Source organism: Nipponia nippon, unplaced genomic scaffold (genome assembly GCF_047370975.1).
Source record: "Nipponia nippon isolate SJK-2023a ecotype South Korea unplaced genomic scaffold, ASM4737097v1 scaffold_7, whole genome shotgun sequence".
Taxonomy (NCBI): Eukaryota; Metazoa; Chordata; class Aves; order Pelecaniformes; family Threskiornithidae; genus Nipponia; species Nipponia nippon.
In genome coordinates, this window is record NW_028262391.1 from 30012740 (window position 1) to 30033897 (window position 21158).

Genomic DNA, 21158 nt, shown 5'->3' on the forward strand with positions numbered 1-21158 from the left:
CAAGGGGGCGCTCCCGCTGCCGGCTGGCGCCGCGCGGGAACTACGCCTCCCGGCAGGCAGCGCGGCGCGGCCTCCCCCGCCCCGTGTCCCCCACCGCGCCGTGTTGTTGCGCCCGGCCCGGCTCGGCCCGGCCCTCCCCACTTCTCTCCCGGCGCCTCCGCCCCTCCCGCCCTCCGCCGCCGCCGCCGCGGCCGAGCTCGGTGTCCCAGGGCAGCCCGGGGTGGCGGCGGCGGCTCTGTGTGCCAGGGTCCGGCATGGCACCGCGCCGCCCTTCGCGCGGGGACCGTTGGCCGTAGGTGTGGCGGGCTGCACAGGTAGGTGCGGCGGTGCCCGGGGCCGGGAGGGCCCCCGGGGGCCGTGCGGGGCGGGGATCCGCAACACAGGGGCCCTGAGGCGGCTGTGCGGGGCGGGGGGCCTATGGAGGGGGCTGGCGTGGGGCGCTCTTAGGAGGCCGTGATGGGGCGGGGGGCTCTGGGGGGTCCCCGAGGGGACTGGGAGGAGGGGGGGAGCTGAGGTGTGAGGTGGGGTGAGGGGTCCGTGGGGCCACCGTGACAGGGGAACACCGAGGGGGGCTGTGGGGAGCTGAGGGTGCCGTGCTGGGGAGCACTCGGGGAGAGGGCCCTGGAGAGGGCCGGGCCGGGGTTGCTCTGAGGGGACTGGGCTGGACTGGGGGTTGGGGCTCTTCTGTTGCTGGGGTGGAGGGGAGCCCTGTGGAGAGGGCTGCTGAGGAGCGCTGGGTCTGGGGGCAGAACGGGGAGCACTGGTGGTGGAGTGCCCAGGGGTGGTGTAGGGTTGGGGTTCCCTGAGGAGGAAGAGGGGCACTGGGGAGCTGAGCACTGTGGAAGTGGGTGTACTGGGGAGGACGGGAGTGGAGAGGCACCCTCAGTGAAAGGATTACTGGGGAGCAATAGGAGGAAAGAGGTGTCTGAGGATAACGCTGAGGGCTGTGCTGGGGAAGGTCCTGGGATTGGTGATGAAGGGATAGTGCAGTAGGGGCAACTATAATACTGGGGAGCATGCTGAGGTGATGGTGGGGAAAATGGTGCCTGAGGCTTTGTCAGTGTATATTATTAAAGTGAGGTTCCTTGATACATCTGGAAGGCATGTCTGGGAAGAATTGAGAAATGGGGTTTGCAAGGAGGGGCTGGCATGCTTAGAATGGGCTGGTAGGTTCGAGAAGAACTGCAAATCGAGGAGAAAAAAGGTGAAGGCAGCTCTTGGGGAATGAGCCAGGCTCTGAGAACCTCGAGTTAGAGCTGTTATGTTCTTGCTTGTCGCAGTTGACCAGTGGATCAGAAAGCATCTCTTTCCCACTGTGCTACGAAGTCCCAGCCCTCCCTGATTTTGCACAAGCGGATGTCTGACCATCCTGTAGGCATGGCTCACTTGAGAGAATTTGCCAGCCAGGTAAGTGGCGATTAAAAATTTGTTTTAAACTCTTGTATCACGAGCAAATATAACACCCCCAGAAAATCACTTTTTGCCAGTCCTTATCTCTCTTGCACACATCTCAGCTTACTCCTGTTAGCCAATTTATTTGTGTCTTATTCCATGGTGGTGTTGGACTGACAGTGTTAGGTTGCCAGCCTATAGAAAGGTAATTCTTCACCCAGTATGGTGCCTTTCTTTAAGGTTAACTTTGCTCTTCTTAGGGAGACAGGAATAATTGGCTCTCTCAGTATTTTGGGGAGAGGAGGTGTAGCAATGGGAACAGAAAAGCTGTGTGTGCCGGCTGTGCCAGACGTACCTTACTGAAGTGTTCATAAGAGTAGCCTGAGAAAAACAGTGCTTGTAACCTTAATGCATAAGAGGTAAGTGATATTTGATACTGAACATTTAACTCTTCTGAGAGAGATATCAGCGTCAGTGGATGTGGTTAAATCCTGTTGTTGTGATGACATTTTCATAAGAGGAGTGTGGAAGGATGATGTCATGACTTGGGACTAAAAGCTAAACCACATTAATAGTATTGGCTTCAATCTTTTTTCTTCTGAATTTGGTTGTGGGGTGTGTTTGATTATTGGCAGATGTCAGTACTGAATGTAGGTCTTGTTAAACCATGTTTTGTGAGAATTTTTGGCATTTTTCTGTTCTGTTCCTAGGTGTAGAATTGTAATACTAAAAGCTTTAGTGGTTTGAGATGATGCTTTCTCCAAGCCTTTTCTGATTTAAAATTGATTTGCAATGTATCTTAGTTTGCATCCTGTCTTTCACATAAACTGTTTCCCCGAAGTGTGTATGGAATTAAATGCAAATATAGTGCCTGAGTGAGTCATAATAGAGAGAGAGAAATGAAAGGAATAGAAAAGGATACTGTCTGGTTAGGGCTGAGAACTGAGTTCTGTAGCTGCAGAGGAGGTTACTCTCGAGCTTCTTTTGTACACCACATTCACTAATGAATCTTATCAGAGTTCCAGTGGTCTCATCTCTGAATTTATTATGCAAATGTAAGGCATTCTCAGATTCTGTCATCCCGTAACTGTCTGGTCCTGGAATAGGAAAGCAGTCTGTGTTGTCCATTCCTCAGGTCTCTTCAGGAATCCTTGATGGGACCTCATAATCTGTGTTACTGAGGCTTGTTGGAAGGGCAGTAGGAATTGGCCTGAAGTTCTGTTCACCAGAGTTTAGGGAGTGGTGGGAGGTACTGTGAAAATCAGGAGACTAAGACTTGGATTGGGTTGTCAGAGGCTTGACTTGTCTTTGATTCCCAGTTCTGTTGCTGATGTGCAGGGTTACCTTTGGGAAATCCCCAGGTTGCTTTACCTCTGTGCCTCCATTTCCTTGCCTCAGCTAGTTGGCTCTCTCTCTTTTCTTGGCTGCCCTTTGCTGTGTACATACAGCACAGTGAGCCTCCAGTCTTTGTTGGGAGCTCTATCTGCTAGGTGACATATTTGCGTTACTGTGTTTAAAGCTCTGATCTGAGCTCTGTTTCTAGTTTTGTTGTTCCTTATGTGACCTTGAAGAAGCTGTTCAAGTTCTCTGGCTAAGTAATGCTTCACTCCCTTGAAGCGAAAGAATACTATCTGTGAAGCAAGTTGGGAGTCTCAAACAAATTCCTGTGTTTTGAAGTGTTGAACACAAACTTCCCTCTTGTCTGTATATGTTTCCATATACAAAGCTGATTTCCTCAAAGAGAACACAGTGCCTGCTGCAGATATCTTTTGTTGGTGGCCCAGAGGTTAGTGTGTAGCGTGCAATGTGGGTAAATGCTGGATGGGAAGTTGGGGAGGAGAGGAGGCAATGAAGGAAAGAAGGTCAGTAGCTGAGGTTTATTAAAACCAACTTCTTCCTTCCACTGTGTTTGGCAGAGGAAAATGATGTTTGTTTGTTTGGCTGGTTGGAAAGTGCCCTAGTCAGAAGTAATACTGAATGCTGCTGTAGTTCCATATAAACCTTTGGAGGCTGCCAAACTCCCAGTCAGCTTCAGCTCTTGAAGTATTGTGGCCTTGACAATATTTTTCTGTTACAGACTTCTCATGGGAGAAGACAGAACAACTAGAACAGTGATTCTGATCCTGACCTGCCCCAGACCAAGGAACTTTCACTTCCAAAAGGGTTTAAGCACCTCTCAGTGTTTTATGTAGCAGATGCAGGTGTGACTCTTGCTCATGATGCTGAATATGACTCTTTTGAGAGTGAGATCCAGCCAGACACAGCCCAGAGAGAAGACCTTGAGCTAGTTCAAAGAGTATTTGCTTCTGTTCCCAATATGCACCTTATCTTTGCAGGTAGTAGCTTTGAAATGAGGGTAGATATTTACCCTTCTTCTCTAGTCTCCCCTCAAAGACTGGATATCATGTCTCTGCAGCTGGAGGTGGCAGAGCTGCCAAACCCATTCTTTCCCCATGAAGCAGCTGGTGTTACTGCCAGGCTTGTCTCATAACACACTGCAATTCTTAATTCCTGATGTCTGCAGTGAGCCGCTCTGTTTTAAAACATGGCATCATCAGTCGTGATGGCAAACACCCCCACACCTGTCATGACAGAGCATCCTTCTTTCCTGTGCTGTGAGATTAGATCCTGGAGGGCAGGAGTGGAGCACATTACTAGGAGGTTGTCCTCATCCCTCTCATACTTATTCCCTCCCCTTCCTGCACGTACAACCAAGTTAGTGCTTTATGTGCTCTCCCCTCAAAGCCTGTTCATGCCTGACTGAGCCATCTCTAGTGTCTTGACTGCTCTCAATGGGAAGAAACAGCATGAGGCTTTTTGCTCCAGAACTGCTGTGTAATTGACATTCAGTCAACCAAAAAGGTACGATGAGGTGTCCATCCCTTAAAGGCTTTATACATTGTAGTAGAACAAGGAGCAGCAGCCAGTCAGCTAGCTCTTCAGACTCCGACCTGGAGCTCCGTTTTGCAGCCTTGGTGGGTTCTGTGAACATGAAGAAAATGGAAAAATCCCAAACTGGTGAGCAGTTGCAAAGTTGACATGTACTAATAAACTTCTTTGGGTTATCTATGCTCATTTATGCAGGTGTAAAGCATTTCATCTGGATTCTGTTACTTTCTACTAATGAAGTTTTTCAGGTGTGTTTGTAGCTGTGCAGCTCCAGAGCATGGATTTGCAGCCAGGGTGGTTCTCTGACAAAACGACTGGCACTGAGATCAATTTGTATTTAGAAAAGGGAAAGATCCTGCTTGTTACACCCCTCAGTGTGTAGGGATGTAACCTGCTCTGCAGGTGCAATTTCATTGGGGTAGGGGAGAGTCAGGCTACACAGAATACATTCTCCTCCTCCCCTGCTCCCCCCTGCTTGAGCCCCCCAAGTGTGGCAGTGTGTTTCTCTTCTGACGGAGTGGCGCACTTGCATAGCTCTCTGTTCCTGACGTAACTGCATTTGTTCTGCTGTCTAGTGAGGCTTGTATGCCCATCGATCTGAATGTTTGCTCATCAGCTGTGAGTTACCATGTGGCAGCTCCGATAGAAACTTTTTTAATGGACCAGAGCTTCTGAGCACATCCTGCAGGCTAGCATAATTTTATCCCTCTTAGTTTGTCATGGGAATTCAGAATTGCTTCCATGAAAATGTCACCTGGCAATGTCTTCTGTGGTGTCCACAATGGTAGTTCACAAGGTGTTCCACTGGGCAGGCGTTGGCCTACTTGAATCAGGGATGGGCTGGTTTCCTCCTCTGTGTTTACAGAAAGTGAAGAAATTCATTAGCAGACTCTGGTCTGCAGCAGGTGACCAGGAGACTGTAACCGTGGCTGGAATGACTCTACTACTTTGTCCCACACTTGCTCACTAAGTTCCGGCTGTTGCTGGATATGACTTATGTGATTTTGGCAACTCTGTCAAGGGATGTGTGTCCTTAGGCCCTCCATAGAGTCATACTCTTGCCCTGTCACCTGAGAGCTCTGACATATTTCCAGATTGGTTTTGAAGTGGCAGGTACTGGGGAAGTAGATCCAGTACCTGCAAACAAATTTTCCTGTTCCAACCTAATGTGGTGGGCCTGTCTCTTCTGCCCATCGGAGTTGTATCATTTTCCTGAGTCCCTTGGGCAAAGTTTCCATGTACTTGTCAGGAAGGTTTGTCTCCTTCACGACCCCTACCTGAACTGCTTTTTTCCGCAAAGCAGAACAAAGAACGGGATAAACCGACATCAAAGTATGGAAGCTTGTTTACGAAGCTGTCTGTGATTACAGAGCCCAATACATAAAATGGTGGTTGTCCCAAAAGCTGCCTGCAGTAGCCAGTGCTCTTATGTTTAATGTCCTATTCTTGAAGAATTAGTCCTGATTCTTTGATGTGCCATGCCAGGCTGAGGAGGGGAGCAGTAACTTACACCTTGCCATTTCTTTTCTCATGGAAAAATTACTTACGTGGGAGGGGAAGAAGGTTTTCTTGCAGGGTTGCTTCCCTGCAGTATTCATGTGGATAATGTTTCCTTTACCAGCTGAGCCAGGTGCTTCTAGGAGATGATCCTCCTTCTTTCCCTTCACCCTGACGTGTGGAGTGGCTGATGTGGGGAGTGGCATTTTTGCGGTGCAGTAGGTGACTGCAGGGCAACGTCTGGGCCACTTTGCTGCCCCTTCCCGTAAGTTGGTCAAGAGGTGGAAACTGCTCTTGGCCTCTTGTGAGCTTAGACTAGCCAGACTGTTCTCCCTGCGCTGCAGTCATTGTTCTCATGCTGTCTCCTGGCATTTCTCAAGCTTAAATCCTCTTCCTTTCCCCCACCTCCCTTTCTCCAATCCCTGTTATGTATCTCCAGTTCCTTTCATCTCTGCATATTCTTTCCAGTCTGTTTCCAGTGCATTTGTTCGAAGTACAGCCTGTTTGGGTGTTGCCATGGATGCACAAGGATATTTGGTTATCCTTCTGTATCTTGGACTGGAATGCACGTGGAAATCCTGTTGAGTGAGCTGACTGTAAAGCTTCCTCTGGGCCTGGCTTACTCAATACAGCGATGCACTGGGCACAGAAGGCAAACAACTTGTAATGACTGGCTGGCTTAATCATTAAGCAGCACCTAGGGCTGCTCAGCGATGGCCTGCTGCTAGAACCTGGTGTTAGATGCGAAAATGCAGCTGCTCTGTTCTCAGATAAAATCTCTGCCAGCTCAAGGCCCTTGCAAGGGAGTGGTCCCTCTGGGTGACGTGTTGGAGGTGAGACTGAGAAGTTCTGGGTGTGGAAAACTCACTGTAATAGCTTGGCCACTTCCTGTAGTTCAGGCCATATTTTCCAGATTTTTTTTTTTTTTAGACTTATTTTTTAAAAAGGCAGAAAAACTAGTCACAAAGAGCCTTTTAGTAGCATGGAGCAGAGCAGGACCTTCTGGTCTGCAGCTGGGCAGAATGAAATAGCATCAGAAAATGATTCTGATTTCTTCCCTTTCTTGTCCATACTCATCTTAATAAAGAGTTAACTTTGAAGCTGCTCTTAAAGAGTCAGTATTTCTCTGATGATGATCGTGTTAGTAGCTTCCCAGTTGATGTGCTTATCTAATGAGGGAAATGCTATTTGCTTTTGCATCTGGGTGTGCCAGACAGAGGAGAGGCTGTTCCAGAAAAGCAGGTCTGCAGATGGAGTGTCCGTTCAGCTCTTCTGTCTCCTCTGGGATAGGCGGGTGTCTGGGCTCCTTGCTGCTGACCTTCCAAAAGACGTGAGGCTCCCTCTGCAAACATCTGAAGAGAGCTGGGCTGGGTGCTGCCTGGAAATCAGGCTGCAGCAGAGAAGACAGCTAATGTGAACTGGTATTTATATTACTGGAGTATTTCACCCTCCAAACAAGTAGGAAAGCGTTCCAAATCTTTCAAATCATTCCAATCCTTGAATGCAGGAAGACAGACTAGGGAAACATCCTTGTGAACTTCCTATGGCCTCTTGCTTGTGCCCATTTTCTTGTCTGGATCTTCAAAAGAAGGCTGGTTCTGGTACACCTTGCCTGCTTTTTTTATTCAAGTGTGAACTTGCTCATGGAGCTGCTTTGGCACCAGTTTGGTGCCTGCAACTGAGCAGTCCTGTCCCGAAGGAGCTGACTCTTTCCATAGAAGTACTTGGTGACATTTTCCTCCTGGGCTTCTCTCCCCCTCCTCTCCCACTGCAGCCTGCAGGGGCAGAAAGCCCATGTAAAAGGCTTCTTCAGTTCTTCTCTTGGATATGTTCTGTGTTAAGTTTCTCAGCATGCGGAGACCTTTTAGGATATGTGAATTTTGGGTGAATTAAATGACACAGTAGATGCATAGATAGGGAGATGAGCTGTCTGAGTATGCATCGCACTCTGCAGGCTGCTGTGGGACGTCATGGGCTTCTCGTGTCTCTGCTTTCTGGTTTAGCACTCCAGGGTGGATCCTGAGGAGCTGTTCACCAAGCTGGAGCGGATCGGCAAAGGATCGTTTGGTGAAGTGTATAAAGGGATCGACAACCGCACCAAGGAGGTGGTTGCTATCAAGATCATTGATCTGGAGGAGGCTGAGGATGAAATTGAGGACATTCAGCAGGAGATTACGGTGCTCAGCCAGTGTGATAGTCCCTACATCACCCGGTACTATGGTTCCTACTTGAAGGTAGGACAAAGCCATGGCAATTCTCTTGCCAGAAGTTTGGGAATGGGGTGGCTTCTCTGTGGGTGCTGCAGCTGATGGTGGCATACAGCACTGAAAGGTGCCCAATCTGTGAGTGTCGGTGTGGCAGCAGGAACAGCAGTGGCTCTGCTCGCTACATTTATGTGGTCTTAATAGGAGGCTGGGCTTTAAGGCACTTGCAAAACACATGGAAATGAGGTGCCTGGTACAGTGTGGTCCCAAGAGCCAGGGCACTTGCCTGGAGAGAAAATTATTCGTTGAAGAGGCTGACCTCTCCCCGGTTTGACCATTCTTGAAAGGAAGTTTGTGGAATACTTTTCCAAAATGCCACAGGTTTAAAGATAGTACCACTGAGGGCTTTATGCCTCTGGAAAAAAGAGTTTGAAACTGTACTTTGTGACCTTGTGATAATCATTTCATCAGAAATGATGAAAACAGCAGGACCTGAGTCTTCGCAGGAGGGCTGATCCCGCTTCTGTTGAGAACAGGTTTAGGAATTCTCAATGGAAGCTACTAGTAGCAGTGACCAGAAGTGGCCTCTGCATGCTGGCTGCTGAAGGTGTATGTAACATTGGGTCTGTAGCAAACAGTTTGCTTTTTGGATCCTGATTATTCCTTACATATTTTTCAAAGGCCATAATGCATTTTCTCAGCCTTCTACTAAAAACACCAAGCATGCTGTGGTTTCATGGATCTGCTGCTTATCTTCTACCCTGTGAACCTCAGTCTGGAAATCTCTTCTCTTGAGGAGTAAGAGAGTGTCTTTCTGATTGTATCCTTCAAGCTGGCAGTCCTGTAATGAGATCAAAGGTTGCAAAGCTCCCCTGTCATTGTCAAGAAGGAGATGCACAAGATCTGTTGGAGTGGTGTTAAATGGCTCCAACCTGAGAATATGCTTATCTCTGTGGGCTGTGTAGTGTGGTGCCTGTAGGGGCACCAAGCTTGCTCAGATAAAATTGCAGACTGAGAGAAAGAAAGGTACTGGGGGCAGGTCCACCACTATAATGTTGTGTCAGCAGGAAAGAGGGAGATGGGAGCTCCCTCCTTAAGCCTCTGAGAGCTGTGGTGTGCAGCATCTCTTGGATTGTGTACAGGACTACTCATGTGTCTTGCTGCCTGTGGGGTGTTTCACTTTTCTGCCTGCTTTTATTACTGTTTTTGCTCTTGATTTGTGTTCTTGCTTGCAGGGCACTAAGCTGTGGATAATCATGGAGTACCTAGGAGGCGGTTCAGCACTGGATTTGGTAAGTACGTGGTAAGCTCTGGACCGTGAAAAACATTGGCTGGATCCTTGATTTGTGAAATGTCTGTAAGCCAGACACTTGCCACATACCATCTTTTTGACAGCCCTGTGCCTGAAGGGGAGGCAGTGCAGGGCAGACATGCTGGTTATGCATATCCTAGGACAGAGGAAATGTTTGCATGGAGCTCAGCTGTCAAAGCACTGTTCTCTGGCGTGCTCTGCTGCTTTACAATGGGAAGAGCCAGTGAACTGAAATGTGACAGCAGCCAGTTGTTTTTGAGCAGTGTGAACCCATATTTAACCTAATCAAAGTTCTGTGCCTGCAAAGAGTTTGTGGTATTGTTCAGTGCGTGCATGGCATCAAGCTCAGCAGAGACCTGGTCTACGATCAGGATTCAAAGGTGTTTGATAATACAAATTACATTTAACAAGTTACCCAAGATTTTAAGGGAATAGAAATGCAGAATAAACATAGGGGCAAAGTTCTGCTGTGCTGTATTCTGCCACAGGATTTTGCTTTTCTCCTTAGGACAATAAAGCCTGTTTTTCCAGAGCAGTAACTAAGGTTCTGTAGTGAAAACTGCTGAGCCTTGCACTGACTTGGAGGAAGGGGGTGGGGGCTGCCATCAGCAGAAGTCATCTTAGTGTCAGAACCTCAATTATTGCACTGAGAAGGCAGGACTTGTTTAGAGGAGAACTGATTGAAAGGAGAAGAGCTTTGATACGATACGCCACAGCTGTAGGGTAGAAGTTGTCTCCGGGCTGTTGCAGTGGCTGAAATTCAGTTCTTGCATGCTAGCAGAGAGACTTGAACAAGAGAAACTGTTAAGATGTTCTGTTCAGCAATGTATTTCCAGGCCAAAGCGAGAGATGAGCGTCCTGCTGGCTATCTGGGAAGCCTTTAATAGACTAACAGAAAATCCCCCAAAGGTTTTCCATTTCATGTTGCCAGGTGCAAAAAGTCCAGCATTCTGCTTGCAGAATGTGCACCAGGTGTGCAGTAGCTGCTTCCTGCTGAATATGACCTGCTTGGCCAAGGTTTACAAGTAACAAACTGAGAGGCTGGAAAATCCAAGGCATCAGTCACCTTCCTTTAAGTCATCTTTCTGCCCTTTATCAGCTGAAGCCGGGACCCCTGGAGGAGACTTACATAGCTACTATCCTGAGAGAAATCCTAAAGGGTTTGGATTATCTACACTCTGAGAGGAAGATCCACAGGGACATCAAAGGTAAGAGTGGATAGCTCAGCTCCCTTTCTTGTAAGGGATGTTACTAACATAAGATTCAGGACTATTATACAGTAATAATCTGAGAGGTTTCGAAGACTGTTTCTTAGTGCTGCTTTTCCTGTTGGGTTGCTTTTTTCTGAATCTGATGCTTGTCATTTTATTGCAACTCATGTTTTTCATGTCTTTAGGGTTTGTAGTAGCAGTAAGGATCTGTAGGTCTTCTCTGGCATTTGCAGTTTGGACAGTCAGGGTGCTAAAGCAAAGCAGTCAATGAAAGGCGTGCTCAAATTTTAGCTGACTCTCAGTTATGTCTGGACGTTTGCTTTACTGCTGGACCCCAAGGCCTGTGTATGCTGGTTATCACAGTTATAACTTATGGTGAAGGTGAGCTGTCCTCACGCAGGGTTCACAGCCCTAGAAAATCAAGGCAGCTTGTGTCAGCTTATCCTGTTACTGATTTTTATAGTTATTGGCTGTATGCAGTGTAGGAAGACCTGGCATCTGCCTCCCAAAGAGCAGTCTCACACTGAGCACAGAGCATCAAAGGACAGCAGGAGGGCGGGAGGACAGTGCAGTGGAGACATGGCCGGTGTTGGATGCTAACTGCTCTGACCCTCTGCAGGAGGGGATGTGAACAAGCAGAGCAGAGAAACCTCATGCAGGGAGATATGTAGAAACGTTTCCGTTGTGTATGTGAGACTACACATTGCTAGTGCTGCAGGCCGTGCAGCACTGTTGGCTGCCAGCAGAGTGGGGAAATGCTGAAAGTTTGTAGGTAGGGTCTCTCTCAGAATGAAAAGTCCTACAAAAAACCCATCCCAAAGCCAAACCCAATGCCACTCTCTTAAGCTGAGTGAGTGGGAAGTGGTACAAGACCAGGACTTGTGAGCTCTTTCTGCTATTTAACCCGTGCTGAATGCTGCTCTGAAAAAAAATTGAGACCATTTGAGATATCTTGGACCATGTTGCCCTCTCTTCTTTGTGTGGCCAGGAATCACATCTAATTGACTGTGTGGCCCTTCACATCTACTCCTTGCTACTAGCCTAGAAATATTCCTCTTCTGATCCAGCCAAGTGTATGAACTTGTTCCGTGTTATCCAGCAGAGGTCAGAGCATGAGAATGAGTCTGAGGCTGGAAATCTGAGCTGAGGGTTTTCACTGGTGCAAAGGAGGATGCCGCAGGAGGTCCATTCTCAGTATTCAGTTCTGTGTGGGCTGGAGATGATTCAGAAACCAGTGGATTCAATGCTTATTTGTGTGAACAGCTGCCAACGTGCTACTTTCGGAACAAGGAGATGTGAAACTGGCTGACTTTGGAGTGGCTGGACAGTTGACAGACACACAAATCAAGAGAAACACCTTTGTCGGGACTCCATTCTGGATGGCACCAGAGGTCATCAAACAGTCTGCTTATGACTTCAAGGTGAGCTGGGAGCAGGAGGAGGATTGCTACTTGGTGCTGAGATATATATATATATATATGTTAATACAGGGATTGGAAGTGCTGTTTGTTGCAAGAATGATACTTTTCTGTTATGGTTCAGGGTCTGTTGGAGAAGCTGGTCTATTAGACATGAAACACCCTATCTGATTTTATGTGATCAGCCCTTTGGCTGTGCTGAAGTTGCATGCTTCCATGTTGCAGAATTGCTCCTTGCTGTTCTGTGCTGTCACTGTTCTTGCTCTTCTTTCAGGCAGACATCTGGTCGCTTGGAATTACAGCCATTGAACTAGCAAAGGGAGAGCCTCCAAATTCTGACTTGCATCCTATGAGGGTTCTCTTCCTGATCCCCAAAAATAACCCTCCAACACTTGAGGGTCACCACAGCAAGCCCTTCAAGGAGTTTGTGGAAGCCTGCCTCAATAAGGATCCTAGATTTGTGAGTATTGCTATCCACCTGTGAATTTGGTAAAGTATTGCAGAAGTCAAAGATGTTGATGCAGGATGATTTAGCAAAGATGCTAAATGCAGGAACACCTTTTGGTGCAAGGCTTCTGGAGAGAAGGAAGTACTGAGCTTGCAGAATGGACAGGCAAGCCTGGCAAGAATTTAAGTCGGTGCACTTGCATGTTTAGTGTACAGAGATGGTTAGATGTAGCATGCTTTCCTTATTCCTCCAGAGGCCAACAGCTAAAGAGTTGCTAAAGCACAAGTTCATCACACGCTACACCAAGAAAACCTCATTCCTAATGGAGCTGATAGATCGATTCAAGCGCTGGAAGTCAGAGGGCCATGGAGAAGATTCCAGTTCTGGCGATTCTGACATGTACGTACATGTTCTGCATGGCAAGGTGCTGTACCCTGCATGCCCGGGGGTAGCCTACTGCAAGCAGCTCAGGTCCTTTACCCTACCTGGGTTGGAGATCTTACGGTAGCTCAGGGAGACGTGCGAGCATCTGTTTGTGGGAACAGGTGACTGCTGCCTAAAAAACCGGCTGTTACCTTAACCTGTGGAGTCTCTTTGAGTGTAAGGAATCAGAAGTACTAACAAGGAACATGTAGCATGTGTGTAACTAGTAAAACAAGGCTCTTGTTGCCTGTATTTTATGCACATTCAATTAAATACATCGCCTTTCAAACAGCTACAGGCTTTAGTAACTGTGGCAACAGCTGTGTATGTGTGTTTGTGTATTCATGGGTAGAGAGCTTTGCTACTGATGTGGAGGATAATGAGGCTATGAGCCTTGGGTGAGGAAAGGGTGCTTTGTTGCCAGGCTGGTGTTGGAGAGCTTCTCTTCACCTGTAGTGGCAGCGACTCCAGTGACCAACTATTCTAGGAGGCTGGCTTGCAACATCTAAGCCTGGCCCCTCAAATTGTGAGCTTGGCTTGTCTTGAAACTCTAAATTTAACTAGTACTCAAAACTGTCTTCAAGCTGGCTAGAGCAGAAGGGTGGTTATCGTGGTTTGGAAACATGATGTAGTACTTGGCTCAGATCTCTGTGGTGCTGTATATGGGCTGTAGAGACTGCAGTGGTTTCTCTTTAGGATTTTTTCTGGGATAGGGAAATGCCTGGAGTCCTGCAGTGATATGACAATCAGGTGGGGGAGAGCTTGTGACTATGAGAATGCATGGGTAAAACATCCAGTGTATGGCGCTGAGGCTTTGTCTTGACCTCCTCCTTTTCCTTTGCAGTGATGGAGACACAGAGGATGGAGACCAGGGTCCAATCTGGACATTCCCACCAACTATTCGCCCCAACTCCTTGAGCAAGCTGCACAAAGGAATGGCTCTTCATGGTTCCCAGAAGGTCTGTTTGGCGTCTGTTCCTTCAGAAGTGGACTGAACTCATACAAGCTTTTGAGGGTCTTGGGGAAGCTACCAGTTACTTGTGTTCAGTCTAAAATTTACTTTAGTCCGGAATTACGGGCTAGTGCCCCGGAGTTGCCTCCTCCACATCATCAGGGTACTGCAGCCTGTGGCTTTCCTGAGACCTGGTGAGGGGGCTGCCATCGAGGTGCTGTGACTTTACCAAAGGCTTAGTAGTTTGTGTACCCGGGGAGCCTTTGCCTGTGCTCGTAACTTCTTTTCACGTTGCTTTCTAGCCTACTGAGCCCATCAAGAGGCAACCACGGTCACAGTGTCTCTCCACACTTGTTCACCCAGTTTTTGGGGAGGTGAGTAGAACCTTGGTGTCTGTGGTGGTTGGAGACAAAGAGATACTGGGCATGGATGGGAAGGATTTGGAGAAGGGAGGAGGGGTGCGGTACCTACTAGGGTTAAGGGACTATGAAGCATTTGTGCCTCTGTTCAGAGGTCTATACAGTATGTCAGGAAAGTGAATATGTCCCTAGAGTGTCCTCTCCAATACACTTGTACTCCTGGAAGCACAGCATTACTGTGTTGTCCTCTGGTGAGGATAAGGTAGAGGAGTACCTGTTTCTTTTCTGTGTCTTAGGTTTGCTAATGCCTAGGCAACTGTGGACTCTCATGTCCCTGGCCTCCGTAGCTGAAGTGCAGCTCCTCTTAGGGCAGGCAGGTATTTGAGCTTGCCTGTTGCTGTGCATGTTCCCTGCCCTCATGCTATATGCTGCTGCCCACAGCAGCATCACTGAAGGGAATGTTGGGTGGATTAGAGCAGTTGGCTTTGCCAATTACTAGGCCGTCGTCTTGATTTATAGATGCCTGCTGTTGCTAGCACGCCAAGGCTAAGGAGTTACCTACCATATGGCCTGTGGAAGGTAGGCAGAGAAAATGGGTTTGGAAAATCCCCCGTTTCCCTGCCTTGTGTTCTGAGTGGGGATGTGGACTTGGAAGTAAAAGCTACCATTAATGATGGGATAGTGTCTGTATCAGCAGAGAGATGAATTGTCTTTCCAGCTGGGTGATGTTTTAAGGGAGGAGAACAGGACAATAATCAGAAGGGGGCTACTGGCTTCAATTGCTGTTTCCAGCAGGAGTATAGGAAAGGAAGTTCTGCTTCGGAAGAAACTGCTTACACGGACACTGTGTGTCAAGGTTCTTTTTTTGGGGTGCTGGGTCACAGAGACCCTTTCTCTGGTCCTGGTGACTTGCTCTCTTCTGGATTCTGATGCTCTTCCAGGGGTGGCCCCGCAGGGAGCTGTGCTTTGTCAGGGAATAGTCTCTGGACTTAAATCTCTTTTTCGCAGGTCTAGTGCTGTATGGAAAGAGGGTTTGCTGCAGGGCGGGAAGCAGAGGTCATTCTGAAAAGCAGGCATGCAGTACTCTTGAGACAGCGCTGCTTTGGAAATTGAGAGTTTAGCTAACCGGCCTCTTCTGTACTCCAGTGGGCTTGACTTCCAGAGGTCAGAGCATGAGGCAGACTGACTGGGTCTTGTAGGCCTAGACCTATGAGAGAAAAACAAATAAAAATAATGTTGGCTTCTGATTGCAGGCAGTTTGTTCTGCAGCATAATCACTGACATCTGGTTCTCAGTCCAAACCAATGAGTGCATCTTCATGCTTCTCCTTACCAACCTTGCTGCACCAGTTCCAGGTGGGAAGTGGCTTTCTGCTAGTGGACTCTCTTGCCCCAGATTTGCTGATCCTCCTTTCCTTTGATTAGACTTCCATGCAGTCTCTGCTGATCCCACTCAGCAAAATCAGGTGCAGGGAGGGTTCTGGGCAGTCTCTGAAATAATCTGGCTTCTGTGTGCAGTAGCAGGGTGTTGGAAGAAAACTTTCCTCCAAGAAGGAAATCTGCTTCACTGCTGGTTGCACATGTTGTTCTTTTCAGTTCTAGTTTCCTACCAACAGCAGACTTTCTCGTTCTCACTGTTGTATTATTGCCTCTTAGACCTGCTAGGTTTTGATCACCTCTTTCCATAAAAGGGCTGAAGCTGGGCTTTGTGAATTGAAATCTGACTGAGATGCTGTTCATAATCTTTTATATGCCTTCCCTGCATGTGTATTATCAGATGTTAATATTGAAAATGACCCGTGGTGGGTCATTAACACAGACGTGAGCAACTGCAAATCTGGAAACCTGTCTGCCTTTTTTGGGGCAGGGAGGAAAGGTAAGATATTTGTGCCTGGAGGGCCAAGCAGTGAATAAAAGCCAACCTGTAAGGCTTTGTGCAGTACAGCTCTCTAACCCCCTGCTAACCTCAGAAAGCTCTTCTGCAGTGGAAAGTGACAGGATAACACAGGCTGCTCACATCGCAGGCTGCTGGGCAAAGTAAAGGTCAGTGGCTTGGCATCAACAGCTGATGATAAACTGACAACTTACCTGCAGGACAGACCCGGTATCTCATTTTGCTCTGAGGTGGGCAGTCTTTGATCAGGTAGATGTCAAATCAAGCCCTGGATTACAAATATTTTTGGCCTAAGAAATCTGTATCCTTGATGTGTAATTGAGTTGCCCTCCATGCCCCCTGTCACTTCTGAATGAGCAGAGCCATGTGTGAGTTGCTCCCACAGCTGAGGCTTTGTGATAATGAGCAATTACCCCACTGAAGAGGCAGAAGCTCTTTTTGGCTAGGAACTGTTTGTTTCCAGTGGAGGACTTGAAGCACAGGGACGGCTCCAGCTGGGAATTAGCATTCACATTGTCTTGTTTTCTGGACCGTGGAGGAAAGGTGAGCTGCAACAACAGGAAAGGCTGATCCTAGAATTGCAGGCAAAGAACTGTGAGGCTTATGTAAAGCCCTTTAATCCGTGTAGCCTAACGGGAGCTTAATTGAACTGGACAGTGGCTTACTGGCAGACATTGCTTGTTCAACGAAAGGTTTTGATTTTTGTTCAGCTCATTGCGTAATGATGCACACTAGGGAAGGGGCTGCCACATGAGCTGCTTGTGTGAAGGAGGTGGGGAAATGCTGCAGAGGATGTGACTGTGGGTTTTCCAACGACAGACTCCTTCAGGCTCAGCATCAGTGACCCGTCAGGAGTTCCTTAATGACAGAGGTTTAGCTATTTCAAATTAACAACTGGAACCATGTGCAGGTAGACTTGTGGCCAGTGAGGCCTAGTCGGAGTGCGCCAACAATGACAGATGCAAACTGAGGCTTTTCATATAGGTCAGATGCTGCACGTGGAGATCTTGGTGTGTGGGCTTCATTCCGCTGTCCCTCTGGGGAAAGCTCTCTCTTGGGGATGAGTGTTGGAGGCCAAGTGACTCAGGATCTGAAGCATGGCAGTCGTCTCCTTTGGCCTCCCAGTCACTAAAAGCAACTCAGACTTTTTTGTGGTTATTAAAAGTGGTGGTGACTAACTCCTGGTGTTACAGTATTTTCTGCCCTACCTGTCTGCAAGCCTTTGTGTGTGTCCGGATGCTAAGCTGTTGTTAGCAGCAAACGTGATGGTACTGGTTCAGATACAGCTGAAGTTCTTTTTTCTGTTACTAGTTATGGGTTTTCAGGGCTGTTGATCCATTTCTAATATCATTTAATTTGTTTAGGAGTACATCAGGGCCTGTTTGTTAAGAACTTCAATTGCTATTAGCACCTGGAGGAAAGTCTGAACTCCAGACACTGGACTTTCATCTTCCTGACCTACAAAAAGAGCCTTTTTTTTTTTTTTTTTTTTTTTTTTTTTTTTTTTAAGAAGAATGTGGGTGCCCTCCTGCACCCTTGTGGAGTCATACTAGAAGGAAAAGGGACTTAAAATCTGTACTGCACTGCTTTCTGCAATGAGATAAAGAACTAATGCACTGTTTCTGGCTTGCAGCTTAAAGATAAGCACAAACAGACCGGAGGCAATGTGGGAGCTATGGAGGAGCTGGAGAATGCTTTTAGCTTGGCTGAGGAGTCCTGCCCAGGCATCTCGGACAAACTGATAGCACACATGGTGGAGCGGGTACAAAGGTGAGCGTCCTCTAGAGTGTGAGCTGGGGTGGAGCTGGCAGTGAACCGAACCATTGTCGTGCTCCATAGCTACGGCAAAGGTTGGTGCTGAGCAGTCAAGACACCCAAAAAGTGAATATTGATGACAGCTGACCTAATAGTCCCTAAGTCACTTCTTTTAACTGCTTTTCATTTAATGGAAGCTGTTCTTCCTGCTTCAGAAGTCCTTTCTCACACTGAACACGTTTCTGTAGTGTAGATGAATGTTGCAGAGCACATAAAGATGCTGCTACTCATATATATGTCTATATATGTGTGTGTGTATATATGTGTATATATGTGCGTGTGTGTATGTATATGATGTCCTGCAGGTCCCGTTACCGAGGTAGCAAGGACTATGCAAAATGTCATCAGGATCGCTTCTGGAATAGTGAATATCTGTTTCATTGCAAGGAATGTGCTTTACAGCACTACTTGCAGGCAGTCACTCTACTTGCCCAGCTTCAGGTAGCAGGAAACTATTTTTCCTGAAGTGAATTACTTGTTAAACCAGTGAAGGAGTATAGTCTGGTAGAATTAAGTTCTTCGCTGCTCAGCAGGTGCTGCATCAAGCTTGCCTCCACTACTGGCACCAAGTTCAATAGCATCCATGTAGTACAGGCAACAATGTCAGATCCTGATCACAGGTTTATCAGGCTTTATTTAACATTAATTGGGATTTTCTCCCTTTCACAGCAGGCTATCCTAAATCTCGCTCTTTCCTCACTAGCTGAGAAACTTAACATTTGGCCCCTCACTGGTCAGAAGGCCGGAAGTATTTTGCTATATGTGTGACCAAGGGAGCCATTCTGTGCTCTGGTTGCTAATGTAAATACAACCCAAGGTTTACAGTTTTTACACCCTTGAACCTGGGCTTTCTAAGTATTTATTTCTGATGGGTTTAAGCTGGCATAGTTTGTGTCTTGTAGCTCAAGTATCCGTTGGATGCTGTCAAGCAAAGAAGAGCCTTAGATATTAAGGACCGAAAACACTAGCCATCCTTGAGGGCTTCTGTTACTAAGTCATTCAAGCTTTCAAGCAAATATGCTATGGGTCTGTTAGATCCCTCATCTAATAATCACTTACAGCTAGAAAGAGAACACTCTTGTCTCTTCTCGCTGACCCACAGAGGTCACAGAAAGTGTCCTGGTGATGCCTGCAAAAACTTTAGCCTCTAGCTGAGCAGGAGGTACTCGCAGATGTGCGTTGGGTGACTCTGCAGGGCAGCTGCTTCAGTGTCATTCATTTCTGTCACCCTAGAAATGGCACTACTGGATGGTGCATCAGCTCAAGACACTGGGTTTTTGGAGGTTTGCAAAACCTCAGAGACCCTGGTTGGTTTCTTACTGTAAAACACTAATGCTCAAAATGTATTAGCCTAAAATTGAAGCTTAAAGCCATGAAAAAAGTGCTGCCTTGGCTTTTTGTTAAATTGCTGGTTTTTTCCTTCAAGACTTCTTTATCTAGAAAACTGGGTGTGGCTATGGGAGCGGGGACAAACACGTCCAGACTTACCTCTCCATCTGCAGACATGCTGGCTGGCGCAGTGCGTGTGGGCCATCTTCCAGGTGAGGGCTTGACATGGACAGCAGTGACCAGTTCCACCCATTATTCTTTCTTGCAGGTTTTCACACAGTCGGAACCACCTGACCTCTGCCCGCTGACACCTATATTCCCTGCTCCTGTTTTGAGGGGGGAAGGATTTTATTCCAGCTTCATAAAAACTACATCTCTAATCCAGACCACCATCTGCTGTTGGATGTAACATTGTGTTACGGACTCCAGGACATTTCAGAGCCTTCATATTACATGTGTTTCCATGATAACCCAGGGTGGGGTTTGCAATGCAAGTACAATTTAGACCTTTTGCAGAACCCAAGATGGGTGGTCTAATTGTTTTTACAATGTAATCAATGCAGTTTTTAATTGTTTCCCTATGGATGTATCCATTTTGGCTTGGTTTGATTCACAGCTTGTTATTGGTAAATGCCTGGCTGCTGGAAAAGAGGGAGATTCTCTTCCATTGAGATATGTTTCAAAGGCGAGTCTGATGGGTCTAGCCTCCTGCCCTTCCTAAAGAAGCCTTTGTGAGCAGTAATGTGTGAGCAGAGGTACGTTTGGAAGCTCTCCCTGCATTACGGCCTCTGGGAAAGTTAGAGCAGCTCTCCAGTTGTTCTGGAGGATTGCTTCAACTCCTTCACACGCTAGTAACGAAAAGCTTTCAAGTATAGCAGCAACTGAGCTAACTTGCTGCTGCTCTTTCCCAGCCTGTCTTTTCACAGGAGGATGGGTTTGCTGACTGTGCTTTTTTGGGCTCTGGGACATCATTTTGTATTAGGCCTTGGTTCATCTAATTCAGGCAACAGCAGAACTTGCCTTGGGTCTCCAGGGACTGGAAGGCAAGGTGGTTACATTTGGTTTGGGAGCTGGTGGATTTCCTTTCCTTGGTGCTTTCTGCAACTGAAGCAACTAGATACACAGGTTTGGCAGTCCTCGTCTCTAAGCTGAGTAGACACCTACTGTGCGTGCCCAAATGTTGCAGAAGGATTAAAAAAAGGGGTTGGGGGAACACAACAGCCAAAGGCCCTGACAGGGCTTCAGTTCAAAAGGCAGATCAACATTGCGTAGCAGTTCTTGAGGCAAGAAACCTGTCCTCTACAGAAAGATATAAATTGGATGGCTAGCAGCAATGGTATCCACATGGTGTGGTGTGGCTAGGGGTTTGCAAAAGCTGCTCTAGACCTCCATCCCCTTCTTCTCAACTTTCCCTTTCTGTCTCTTCTTTCAGTCTGGGATCTAAACTCGCTGAAGCGAGGGCTCTGCTCCAATTGACAAGCTGTGGTGGTGTTTGCTAGCAGAGAAATTAAAGCGTCTACGGCCGTATTGGCTGCTTAAGGTATTCCAGTGGAGCCATCCCCAACTAGCTTTGCTTTCTGTATACTACTAGTTTATAAAGCAAATCTTTAATTCAGGTAAATGCACAGATCTTAAATCTGTACTTTAAAGGTCTAGAAAAATAGACTTAGGAAAATAACTTCTGATAGCTGGTTGCTTAGAGATCTGCTCTCTAATTGTAAAGCTATTCCCATTAAGTCAGCAAGACCTTAGATATCCAGATCTTTCTGTCTGGGTGTTTGTGTGCAAATGATGTGGCTCACCCCAAAGCCACGGAGAACAAAAGCTGTAGCTGTTCAGCATTTTTTTAAAAGATAGTCCACTTCGTTAGTAACAAGGCTTGACTTTTGGTACTTTGATTCAGACCTGCAGATTGCTAAGGGATGGGCTAAAAGTAGCTCAAACGGACCATATGTTCCTTCGTCCTGGTGTGCAGTGTTCACTTTAGCTTATGACTATCCTTTACTCTTCCTCTCT

At 47.3% G+C, this 21158-nt stretch overlaps 1 protein-coding gene across 3 annotated transcripts; it reads left to right on the forward strand.

The window, feature by feature from the left end:
* The first annotated feature begins 91 nt into the window (after positions 1–91).
* On the forward strand, positions 92–19731 carry STK25 (serine/threonine kinase 25). Of its 3 annotated transcripts, none has more exons than XM_087738559.1 (12): positions 93–314; positions 1281–1407; positions 7782–8012; positions 9218–9274; positions 10394–10502; positions 11769–11926; positions 12198–12383; positions 12625–12770; positions 13639–13753; positions 14049–14120; positions 17632–17768; positions 19411–19731. In XM_087738559.1, exons 2-12 carry the CDS (start codon positions 1357–1359, stop codon positions 19448–19450), a joined length of 1302 nt encoding a protein of 433 aa, XP_087594685.1. In that variant the 5' UTR covers positions 93–314; positions 1281–1356; the 3' UTR covers positions 19451–19731. The 3 variants fall into 3 exon arrangements, with proteins under 3 accessions (XP_087594686.1, XP_087594685.1, XP_087594687.1); XM_087738561.1 differs by lacking the exon at positions 93–314 and adding an exon at positions 1653–1811 and having other exon boundaries at positions 1290–1407; XM_087738560.1 differs by lacking the exon at positions 7782–8012 and having other exon boundaries at positions 92–314.
* The last annotated feature ends 1427 nt before the right edge of the window (positions 19732–21158 follow it).

What these genes read in the sequence shown, in the direction of transcription:
- STK25 (XM_087738559.1), top strand. Translation starts at nt 1,357, where the DNA reads ATGTCTGACCATCCTGTAGGCATGGCTCACTTGAGAGAATTTGCCAGC. An exon ending in GCGGTTCAGCACTGGATTTG is followed by an intron (nt 9,275 to 10,393) that starts GTAAGTACGTGG and finishes GCCCTTTATCAG; the next exon opens with CTGAAGCCGGGACCCCTGGA. An exon ending in GATCCACAGGGACATCAAAG is followed by an intron (nt 10,503 to 11,768) that starts GTAAGAGTGGAT and finishes TTGTGTGAACAG; the next exon opens with CTGCCAACGTGCTACTTTCG.